We start from the raw sequence: 13,176 nt of genomic DNA, 5'->3' as shown, positions 1-13,176 counted from the left end.
GATACCTGGGAAGCTTCTTGTTTAGATGAGAAGCCATCAGATCTATTTCTGGAAGTCCCCATATTTGAACAATCTGAAGAAATACCTCTGGGTGAAGAAACCATTCGCCCGGATGTAGTGTTTGGCGACTGAGATAATCCGCTTCCCAATTGTCTATACCTGGTATATGAACCGCAGAAATTAGACAGGAGCTGGATTCCGCCCATACAAGTATTCGAGAGACTTCTTTCATAGCCAGAGGACTGTGAGTTCCTCCTTGATGATTCACATATGCCACGGTTGTGACATCGTCCGTCTAGAAACAAATGAACGACTCTCTCTTTAGAAGAGGCCACGACTGAAGAGCTCTGAAAATTGCACGGAGTTCCAAAAATGTTGATTGGTAATCTCACCTCCTGAGATTCCCAAACCCCTTGTGCTGTCAGAAACCCCCATACAGCTCCCCAACCTGTCAGATTTGCATCTGTTGAGATCACAGTCTAGGTTGGAGGAACAAAAAGAAGCCCCCTGAACTAAACGATGGTGATCTGTCCACCACGTCAGAGAGTGTCGAACAATCGGTTTTAAAGATATTAATTGAGATATCTTTGTATAATACCTGCACCACTGGTTCAGCATACAGAGCTGAAGAGGTTGCATGTGAAAACAAGCAAAGGGAATCACGTCCAATGCAGCAGTCATAAGACCTAGAATTTCCATGCATAAGGCTACCGAAGGGAATGATTGAGACTGAAGGTTTCGATAAGCTGAAACCAATTTCAGACGCCTCTTGTCCGTCAGAGACAGAATCAAGAACACTGAATCTATCAGGAAACCTAAAAAGGTTACCCTTGTCTGAGGAATCAAACGAACTTGTAGGTAAATTGATCCTCCAACCATGTTCTTGAAGAAACAACACTTATAAAAGACTGGAAAGGTTCTTTCTAGAGAAAATGAGCAAAGGGAATTGAATCCAATGCTGTGGTCATAAGACCTAAAACTTCTATGCATATATAGCAACTGAAGGAAATAATAGAGACTAAAGGTACCGATAGACGGAACCCAATAACATTATCCCTTGTCTGATAGAGACAAGGACAATGACACAAACTATCTGGAAACCTAAAAAAGGTGACCCTTGTGTGAGGAATCAAGAGCTTTAGAAAAGAAGATCCTCTAACTATGTCCTGAAGAGTAAGTGAATCATATGAGATTCCGCATCCTCAGAATATAATCTGAATGAAAAAAGAAAAATGAAAATATGCATTTATTGTATCTAATGAAAACAAATAATGCTATCAAAGACCATAAAAAGGCAAAATAGTTTGAATAAAACTCCAAAACCCGGTTCCTCAAAAGAAACTGGAAGAAATACCCCAGAAGATTCCAGGTCTGAGCAGCGCTTGAACCCCATGGGTGCCCAGCCATGCTCCAACAGTACCCAAAATATATAGGACAGAAACACAGTTAAAGAAAATGTTAGCTTTGCTGGAATAAAATCAAAGAAATTTGGACAAAATAAATTTCAAAGAAGCCTTAACCTGCCCCTTACCAGCCAAGCTGGAATACGACACGTACATCGCAAAATTAGGGAGCTGATTTCGAACTCCAATTATAGACATGTTACTTGGGAAAGAACTCAGGAATTTGTTCCTTAATAAGAACAACCAAACTAGTATAAGCTTAAAGTTTTAGTCTTAGAACTCAACCTTGAAGCCCAGAGTAACAGTTAAGAATTGAATCCAATTATAAAACAATTAATTGATTATCTTAGAACAAAGGAAATATGGATTTTTTTTATTTTTTTTTTAAAAATCACAAAATTCTTCTAGCTAAAAAAGCTAAAGACATAGATTAACCCTCATTTGCGAAAATATTCAATAAAATGAAGACACAAATGAAATTATTAGCATGGTAGTCCAGTTTAAAGGACCAGCCAATACAGTGGACTTGCATAATCAATAAATGCAAAACAACAAGACAAATGCAACAGCACATAGTCTAGTAAATGTTGTCCCTTTAACAATGCTAAAATAAATCATAATCTGATACTTGATCTTAAAGTAAACAGAGAAAATGAAGCAATTGCAATATCCAAATAAATCACAGGACCAAGAAAAGTACCTGAAACTAAATAATTTTCCATAAATAAGATACAACCATCTAAAGGAAAATAAATACTATTTTGCTATAGAAACAATAGCATAATTAGTAGAATTAGAGATAGCCCCAATAAATTGGAGAACCCTCCAAATTGAGTTTAACTGCTGGCAAAGAATATAGTTTAAAACCTTTTTAAAGAAGGAATAAAAGAAAATTCTCAGCCTATTCCATTCCCTAGTATAGGGAATTGGAAAGAAAACCTCTAAAGAAATAAATAGGCAGAAATAATGTCAGCTAGTCTTAAAGAACTAGTTACCTTAATATCCAAAATAATCAACACCTTTTCAACAAAGAACAAATGTACTTTAATAATTGAAAAATAATAAAAAAGTAGATTTGTTAGTGTCAATATCTGATGAAGAAAATTTCTGAAAAAAACATCATCAGAGAAGGATAAATCAGTATGTTGTTGGTCATTTGAAACTTCAATAATTAAAAAAGAAGTGAAAAAGACCTAAAAATTTTATTAGAAGGCACGAAGTCAGACAAAGCCTTTAACATAGAATCAGAAAAATATTTCTTATAAGTCTTCTAAATATTTCTTGTAAGAAAAGAAAATATATAAAGCATAAATACTAATGTATTCCGCAAGTAAAAGTATAACATAATATCTTATTACAAACCATAGCTAAAGATAAACATTTATAACATTTAAAATAAATGAACTTAGCTTTGGTAGAACTGAAACTCAGTTAAGCGTTTTTCCAAAAGTGGCTTCTGATTCAGAGTCCATTTGAGACATCTTGCAATATGTAATAGAAAAAACAACATATAAAGCAAAATTGATCAAATTCCTTAAATGACAGTTTCAGGAATGGGAAAAAAATGCCAATGAACAAGCTTCTAGCAACCAGAAGCAATAAATAATGAGACTTAAATATTGTGGAGACAACAATGACGCTAGAATTTTTTAGCGCCAAAAAAGCCGCCCACATTATTTGGCGCCTAAATGCTTTTGGCGCCAAAAATGGCGCCACATCCGGTAACGCCGACATTTTTTGGCACAAAAACGTCAAAAAAATGACGCAACTTCCGGCGACACGTATGACGCTGGAAATGACAAGAACATTTTTGCGCCAAGAAAGTCCGCGCCAAGAATGACGCAATAAAATGAAGCATTTTCAGCCCCCGCGAGCCTAACAGCCCACAGGAAAAAAAGTCAAATTTTAAGGTAAGAAAAAATTGAATTATCCATATGCATTATCCCAAATATGAAACTGACTGTCTGAAAATAAGGAACGTTGAACATCCTGAATCAAGGCAAATAAATGTTTAAACACATATATTTAGAACTTTATATAAAAGTGCCCAACCATAGCTTAGTGTCTCACAGAAAATAAGACTTACTTACCCCAGGACACTCATCTACATGTAGTAGAAAGCCAAACCAGTACTGAAACGAGAATCAGTAGAGGTAATGGTATATATAAGAGTATATCGTCGATCTGAAAAGGGAGGTAAGAGATGAATCTCTACGACCGATAACAGAGAACCTATGAAATAGACCCCATAGAAGGAGATCATTGAATTCAAATAGGCAATACTCTTCACATCCCTCTGACATTCACTGCACGCTGAGAGGAAAACCGGGCTCCAACCTGCTGCGGAGCGCATATCAACGTAGAATCTAGCACAAACTTACTTCACCACCTCCACAGGAGGCAAAGTTTGTAAAACTGATTTGTGGGTGTGGTGAGAGGTGTATTTATAGGCATTTTGAGGTTTGGGAAACTTTGCCCCTCCCGGTAGGAATGTATATCCCATACGTCACTAGCTCATGGACTCTTGCTAATTACATGAAAGAAATATTTCTTAATTTTACTTTCCCCAAATATGAAACTGACAATCTGCACTAGGAAATACATGAACCTGACTCAAGGCAAATATAAGTACAATAAGTGCCAAACCATAGCTGAGGTGTCTTAAGCAATAAACATACTTACCAAAAGACACCCATCCACATATAGCAGATAGCCAAACCAGTACTGAAACAGTTATCAATAGAGGTAATGCAATATGAGAGAATATCGTCGATCTGAAAAGGGAGGTAGGAGATGAATCTCTACGACCGATAACAGAGAACCTATGAAAAAGACACCCGTTAGGAAAATCATTGCATTCAATTCGCTGTACTCAGAGGAATCGGGCTTCAAAATGCTGAGAAGCGCATGTCAACGTAGAAATCTTAACACAAACTTACTTTACCACCTCCATAGGAGGCAAAGTTTGTAAAACTGAATTGTGGGTGTGGTGAGGGGTGTATTTATAGGCATTTTGAGGTTTGGGAAACTTTGCCCCTCCTGGTAGGATTGTATATCCCATACGTCACTAGCTCATGGACTCTTGCTAATTACATGAAAGAAAGATTCTTGGAGTTGTCGCTAGGCCAAAAGGAAGAGCAACAAATTGGTAATGCTTGTCTAGAAAAGAGAATCTCAGGAACTGATAGTGTTCTGGATGAATCGGAATATGAAGATATGCATCCTTATTTAATAGTTAAATAACTTATTACCTTGGAAAGAAAGAGATAGCAATCTGGACTTAGAAGTTATGTCAGCATGTCTAGCTAAAATAGCTAAAGACATAGATTTAACATAAATTTTGATATAAAAAATGGCATCACAAATAAAATTAGCGCAACCAGTATTGGATTATGATTTGTCTAGCATTGTTCACTTGCTTCAACATGCTAATAAAGTTTCCAAACAAAAAGTTGAAGCAGCTGAAACATCAGCCAAAGAAATTGCAGGCCTGAAAAGATGACCTGAATATAAATAAGCCTTCCTTAGATAAGATTCAAGTTTCCTATCTAAAGGATCTTTAAAAGAAGTACTATCTTCCGTAGGAATAGTAGTACGTTTAGCAAGAGTAGAGATTGCCCCATCAACTTTGGGGATCTTTTCCCAAAGCTCTAAAGTAACTGCTGGCAAAGGATACAATTTTTTTTAAACCTTGAAGAAGGAATAAAAGAAGTACCAGGCCTATTCCATTCCTTAGAAATCATATCAGAAATAGCATCAGGAACTGGAAAAATCTCAAAAATCTCTTACGCATCTACAACCACCAAAAAACTTGCATGCTAAATAATTTCAAAATTTTGTCCTGAGTTTAGAAACATCTAATGTTTACATGTTCTTTGCTTTTTTTAAAAATATAGGGCAATAAGTACAAGTAGCACTTAACTATTTCCAATCCATTTTTTTCCCCAAAATTAGCGATAGTTACATTGTAACACTGATATCTGTCAGGAATCCCTGAATAACCCTTCACATGTATATATATATATTTTTTAGTAGACAACCCAAAGTATTGATCTCGGCATATTTTGGTATATTTCATGCCACCATTTCACCGGCAAATGCGGATAAATAAAAAAAAATGGTTAACTTTTTCCCTAACTTTAGGTTTATCTCTGAAATTATTTATAAACAGCTTGTGCAATTATGGAACAAATGGTTGTAAATGCTTCTCTGGGATCCCCTTTGTTCAGAAATAGACATATGGCTTTGGTGTTGTTTTTTGGTAATTAGGCCGCTGAATGCCGCTGCGCACCACACTTGTATTATACCCAGCAGTGAAGGGATTAATTAGGTAGCTTGTAGGGTTAATTTTAGCTTTAGTGTAGAGATCAGCCTTCCACCTGACACATCACACCCCCTGATCTCTCCCTGACCCCTCTCCTTCCTCCCCCACCTCACAATTGTCACAGCCATCTTAAGTACTGCATAAAGTCTGCCAGTACTAAAATAAAAGGATTTTTATTTTTATAGTTTGTTTTTATTTTTTATAAATAAAATGCTTAGTTGGATCCCCCTTAGCCCCCAACCTCCCTGATCCCCCCCAAGCAGCTATCTAAACCTTCCCCCTCTACCTATTTGCCGCCATCTTGGGTACAGGCAGCTGTTTGCCAGTACCCAGTTTGGTCAAAATTGTTTTGTTTTATAATAATACCCCATTTTTCTGTAGTATAGCTGCCCCCCTCAATACACTACACCCTCCCCTTCCCAGATCCCTTTTCCAATTATGTAGACTTTATTTTTCCCTTTCCCTCCTTCATGGTATACTATAGTCACTATACTGGACTATATACTAAGTAGCGCGTGCGCTTCCGCCCCCTTGCGCACTCCAGATGACCTCGACACACTGCCGCAACTGGATCCCAGCTGAGAGGAAGTGAACCAGCAATGGGCCGCCCACCCCCCTCCCTTGTATCCCTCCCATGCCACCAACAATCTGCATCATCGCTGGCCAATGCAGAGAGGGTCAAAGAGTGGCCCTCTCTGCATTGGTGTGCTTAAAAAGGGTATTGCATCACTGCAATACCCTGAAAGCATCTGGAAGCGATCAGGATCGCTTTCAGTGCTTGAAACTACAGAGGACGTGCCAGGCACGTCCTTGGTCACTGACACTTTTTGTAGGACGTGCCTGGAACATCTTCGGCCGTTACGGTGTTAAGTGAACAGGGCCAGAAAGAATGTGGGAGACATAATAGAGTTAATAGTAGGGCTGTTCTGAATAGCTGAATTCATTATAATAATAATAAAAAAACCCTATCAGGTGTAATCCCAACTGAGTATTAGCGGCCGATATATCAAGCTTGAGCTTGATGCCCCTTGTTTCTAAAGACTGCTGCTCCATAATTTGTCCGCATGCTCTGAGTCCGCGGACAGAAATCAACCCGCTCGCATATGATCGGGTTGATTGACACCCCCTGCTAGCGGCCTATTGGCCGCAAATCTGCAGGGGGCGGCATTGCACCTGCAGTTCACAAGAATTCTGTCAGCATTTATCGATGTGCAGCGGACATGATAGGCTACATCGTATCATTCATGATGGCTCGCATTTTAATAAATATACCCCTTAGAATTCATTTTGTGAAAACTTGACAGAAAATAATTGAGTGGATCTGTATTTTTGTTTCCACAGCGGATGATCATTCTCAGGAATCTCCGGCTCGCATTGAAGCGCAGATGCGTGGTGCTGCCGATACAAGTGGATTAGCGAATCAATGTTGCTGGAGATGTTCAGTAGCGCAGCTAAAAAGATTTTTGTGGGGAATTGCTATAATCCTTTGTGTTTGCTCTTCTTGGTCCGGGTCAACCCAACTTGCAAAATCTACATTTAGCAAATTCGATGCACCATTCACGCTTACGTGGTTTGCCACAAATTGGAACTTTTTGTTTTTTCCTCTTTATTATATTGGACATGTTTTAAAAGCAGATGAAAAGCAGTCTCCAAAAGAAAGATACCGGTAAGTTATTTTTTTCTTTCATTTTATTCTGTTTTATTATTGCTCTCATTTACTTTAAAGGGACATTAAATGCTAAATACATGCTAGATAGAATGATGCATTCAAAGAAAAGATTAGTCCATGACTAACATGTAGATGTATTTTTAAAGTTTCATTAGTTGTTTAAAAAGTGACAAAATAAGTGTAAAGTTTTAGTGTCAATAAAACACTGGGAGCTGCCATGTTGTAACTTGTGTTACCTTCTCTACTGTGGCCAATTAGGGACAGTTATACATAGGTCACTAGAGTGTGCAGCCAATGGTTGTGCTGGATTTAACAGTGTTCTGCACTTCCATTTCTAACAGGAACTGAAAAGCTCACAATTTCAGAATGGAATTACAGGCAAAGAGGACAAAATAAATAATGAAAGTATATTGCAGAGTTGTTTTATTATATACAATTTATCATTTTATATTACCACCTCAAAGTGTTTAATGTCCCTTTAATAAGAGGGTGATTTAAAAGGTCATCAAACTCAAAATGTTTCTTTCATGATTCAGATATAACATGCAATTTTAAACAACTTTCTAATTTTCTTCTATTATCAAATTTTCTCTATTCTCATTCCTTTATTGAAAAGCAAAGGTAGTAAGGCACTACTTGGAGCTAACTGCTGGTTGGTGGCTGTTCATATATGCCTCTTGTCATTGATTCACTAGATCAGATGTTCATTTCGTTCCCAATAGATTATAGCTGCTCTTAAACAAAGGATACCAAGGGAATTAAGCAAATTTGATAATATAAATTGAAGTTATTTAAAATTGGATTCTCTATCTGAATCATATAGTCCCTTTAGGTTAGATTCAAGTTAACTGATCAAAATATTTACATCCTAAAAAGCTGCAATTTATCAGTTTTCTGAAAAGGGAAACTACCTTTGTATATTTTTCAAAACTTTCAATCTATGCAAAGTGAAGCTTAAAGTAAAGGTATCCAACATATCACATTTGAGCCATATTACAGTATATATAATAACTAAAATTAGATTTATTTGTGGAGTTGCTATTTTCCATTACAGCTAAAAAATAGAACGTTGAAATGGATAACATACTCAACGTATATTAAAATTAGACAATGTTTCCATTGTTTTCTACATGGGAAGTTCAGATATTTAAAGGGGGCAGTTTGCAGTAAAATAGGTCTCCCCTCAATGTGTTCCCACTTACTTTTTATACCAGCTGCAGAGTTTAACCCCTTAAGGACCAGATCATTTTTAGCATTTATGCTATCACTCAATTTAAACAGAAATACAGTAAAGCCTTTATATTTTTTTTTATTTACCATTGAAACACACACACACATATATATAAATTTACCCGAAAAAAAGTATATCAAATATGTTCACCAAAATCTTGTAACTTTCTAACTGTAAATAAAATCTCAAACATTGTTCATTGGCATCCACAGATTCAGCTAAGACCGCACATAAATAATTTAGCATTTTTGATAACTTCAAGGTTTTTATCTGCAGTTATATATCCCCCGAGGGCGGAACTATCATTGGTGGTGCAGGTGCAGTGGCACTGGGGCCCAAGGGCTGGGGGGCCCCATAGCAATCAGTTAATAAATAGACTTGTGCAGAATGTTTACAATCCTTATACAGGTCAGGTGAGCCTTTTTTTTATATTTATTTATATTAAGGTATCATATACATACAATATGTCAACAGAAACACGTCAGAATACAAGTAAACGAGATTACATAAGAGATATGCATACTGTATGTAATGTGCCACACATTACAACCTCTCAATTTCTGCATTGATGTACATCTCTATACCTATTTTAACTCAAATACACATTAGAAAATATGGCTAACAACTCATAATCATAATATTTTAAATGTACTTGTCAAGATATATTTTAGCCCATTTAGCATATTAAAGTGATATACTTAGGTAGCCTAAACGTTATAGTTTATATAAGCATAAATCTCTGTTCTAAAACCACCTACATAACAGTGTCCAACAATGTGTTACCAAGAAAAGTTTGGAATAGCGGACCAAAGCCGCTTTCTAAATAACCCAGCCTTACTACTGGGAAAATAGTATCACCCCCTAAACACTGTAAATATATTATGAAATAGCTAAATAGGTGTAAAAATGAAATATTCACCTACCTTGGAGTAATACGCCACTTAAAATTGAATAAGGGGGGGGCTGTGAATTATATAATATTAATTAAAGTATTAACATTAAACAGCGGGCCAATACCACCAGACGATTCACCAAACTGGGTGAGTACTGATGAGGAGGGGGGGGGGGGAATGGGGAAACAGAGCCTTCCAAGACGGCAAGTATCTGCGGTATGAGATTGAAAATTATAGAGCATGGGCATCATACATACAACATATGTGTCTTAAATGCGACATTGATATTGTATATATAAAATGACTACACACTGACATTATTAATCCTTGGATACCCTGATATAAGATAGCATATATTACAAACTCCACCTATATCCATAGTATCATAACAAGTGAAGGGAACACATTGCTAAATAGCGTAAGGCTTCGGTCTTGGCATTAGGCAGTGGTAAATAGCTAAAGCTAGACCTCCTACAAAGCAATAATGCCATCCCAATGATGGTACGTAGAGGGTGGGATTAATACAGCACACCAAAAACAGTATAGTAAAAATTGTCTCTAAACATAGATAGCATAGGCGTATTAAACATCCTAATAATTGATATATATAGCTGCTTATGTAATATATAAAGTAATGTCATATGACTATGATTGTATATAAACACTGACCATAAACGAGACTAACTATTTTGGACCCTGAGGAAGTGTGGGGACTGAAATTGGTGTAGTAATGTTTAGTTATTTTAGGCATGATTTATAGGACGCCATCGCGGCCGCCAACAGCGCCCCACAAGCATAAAATATTTTAGTACAAACTAGCTTATGCCATCAACCACAACAACTAGTTACACTTACTATCTGTCTACAATATAAGCACTATAGCCCACTTGTGTATCAGATATGTAAACTTAACCTAATTGCTTACTCTGTGATCCAGCTGCAGCCTCTTCATGTTATGTAAATATAAGCTAGACTATCAAGTACATACTAAGATTACCCATGTTACAAACAAACAAAGTATAACAAAACTTGTAAAGGAAAAAGAGCTAGATTACCAAGCGCATGTTTGCAGTTAAAGGGCCATGATACCCACATTTTTTATTTCATGATTTAGAAAGAGAATGCATTTTTAAACATCTTTCTAATTAACTTCTATTATCAAATTTGTTTTATTCTCTTGATATTCTTTGCTGAAAAGCATATCTAGATATGCTCAGTAGCTGCTGATTGGTTGCTGCACATAGAAGTCTCATGTGATTGGCTCACCCATGTGCATTGCTTTTTCTTCAAATAAGGATATCTCAAAAATGAAGCAAAATAAATAATAGAAGTAAATTGTAATGTTGTTTAAATTTGTATGTTCTATCTGAATCATGAAAGATTTTGGGTTCTGTGGCCCTTTAACTAGCTATTACTCTATTTCCCCATACATCATAAGAATTAAAGACAAAAAAAAAAACACGATAAGGGGGTTAAAATGCATCACCAAACAACATTAAAAATTGAAGAATAAACAGGAAACTTGTTGCAGTATGGGCACATTCCTAAGTATTTTAATTATTAATGTCAGCCAATACCGCTTTTCTGAGTATATCCCACACCAGATGCAATAGAAAGCGAATAAAGCAGTTTGTAAACGTTCCATATTGGCTGTATGTGATCCACAACAGACATCCATTGTTTGCACCGGGGACCCTCATCGCGCTGTGAGTTGAACGCTTCAGTCACCGGGCGATAGAGGATTTTTAGGCGGTTTAGGTAATTCACTCAGAGCTCGTAACTCCATGAACACCTCTGTGTTTGCAGATGTAACTGCCAGCATTTCCTTCTTTTGTTTAGGAACCGATTCTCCCCTCCACTTATTACTGTATAGGCATGTAGTGTACCTACCCTAATGGGCGGTTGACGCCGAGATCCCACATCACTGTAGCAATTATTGTAAGATACTTGCAAAGCCTCTGCAGGCACTTCATCCCGTGGTGAGCTAACCGCAGCCTTCAATATCCCTACACAAGAGGTATGATGTCTGTCCAGGCGTTTGGATAGTTTACGCAAGAGGAGAGTTATAGACTCCATATCTGTAGATCTCAACTTTATTTTCTGTTGGCCACAAAGATGATTGTTATGGGCCCGAGCTATGCAGAGCGTTCTTCTGTAAAAGATGGCGACTCGCGACTCTCAGAATGCGGTTTTATTGTTACACATGGGGCCCCAGAGACCAACTTTTTATGAATGTCCAGCCCTCTGTGGGACTGATTGGAACGAGCGTTAATCGTTTATTGATCTCCAATTATTTGTTTTTGCATAGACCTGCTATACTCTGCTTTCAAAGCAGTCTTGGCATTTATCCCTGTCACCCACTTGTATGCTCGGGAGGTAAAGTTGCGAACTTACTTTTTCACATATCCATTCTGGTCCTGCTCCTTTACAGTGCTTTTTGTGTGCTGCGTGCATAAAGAGTGTGGGCCTTCCAGAAAAAGGGTGCTGAGTACATTGTCGGCTGCAGCTCAACCTTCTTCTCTGTCATGATCGCTCCTGTCTGTTCCGGTAATCCCTCTTCACAGATCTTTTTGTAGCTTAAGCCACCATCTTTAGTGTCTCTGACTCCATGATCACTGCGTAGATTGACCGTGCTCTGTATCTTGTCTTATAAAGAATAAAAAAGGCTTTTGTATGCTCCCAAACTCATTCATACCGTATCACCTCTAGTTGGGACTTTACCTAATTTGCTAACCTGAAGCAATCAAAGTTAATAGGTCCCTTTTTGTAGGTCTTGAGTCGGGAGCTCTGTAAAAGTGCAGCCATCCACTTTGGCTGTTAGCTCCGCCCCTCAGGTCAGCCTTTTAATAGTTCAGTTTGCAGGTGTAGCTATCTATACTCAAAAATCTCTATACAGTTACCTCTTTGGCAGTCCCAAAAAAGTTTTGCACCAGGGCCTCAGTTGAGTAGGTCCGCTACTGGTATATCATGTTCTAAAATTGTGAATGGGGTAACTCATTTGGTATAGCAGAACTGCCCAAATTAACAAAATTGATCCCTACATATATATACATGCACATATATACATACATATATACATACATATATATATATATATATATATATATATATATATATATATATATATTTTTTTATTTTATTTTTTTAAAGTAGACAACCAAAAGTATTGATCTATGCCCATTTTGGTATATTTTGTTACACCATCTGGCCATCAGATGTATGCAAAATATGATACATAAAAAAAAAATTGTCAACTTTTTCACAAACTTTGGGTTTCTCACTGAATTTATTTACACACGACTTGTGCAGTCATAAGACAAATGTTTATAAAAGCTTCCCTAGGATACCCTGTGATCAGAATTAGCAGATATGGAAGGGTTTTCCATTGTTTTTTGTGATAAGGCTGCTAATTGCACATGCGCACCACACTTCTGAAAGAGGATTTTTAGACACATTATGGCAGAGTTTAGGGCTCATTTGAAATGTCAGTTTGTTTTTAACATGGAAGGAGTTAAAAACACTTGTTTTATTTTTATTGAGTGATTGGTGGTTACGGCTTAAGAGTTGTACACTAATGATGTCATCTATGATTAAGTGCCCTTAACGCTTAAGATTTGTTGAATAAACCCTCCTGTAATGATTGTTTTTAAACAGGT

General features: G+C 37.1%; 1 protein-coding gene across 1 annotated transcript in view; it reads left to right on the top strand.

Annotated features, from left to right (window-relative positions):
* SLC35F3 (solute carrier family 35 member F3) overlaps positions 1-13,176 on the top strand; it is a 417,616-nt gene that overhangs the window by 246,634 nt on the left and 157,806 nt on the right. Inside the window, exon 3 of the mRNA XM_053712171.1 lies at positions 7,069-7,393. Coding sequence (XP_053568146.1) covers positions 7,069-7,393 — 325 coding nt within the window. The remainder of the gene's footprint in view (positions 1-7,068; positions 7,394-13,176) is intronic.

Source organism: Bombina bombina, chromosome 4, assembly GCF_027579735.1.
Source record: "Bombina bombina isolate aBomBom1 chromosome 4, aBomBom1.pri, whole genome shotgun sequence".
NCBI classification, from domain to species: Eukaryota; Metazoa; Chordata; class Amphibia; order Anura; family Bombinatoridae; genus Bombina; species Bombina bombina.
Note: the sequence above shows the minus strand (reverse complement) of the source record. Positions and strands in the feature narration are given on the sequence as shown.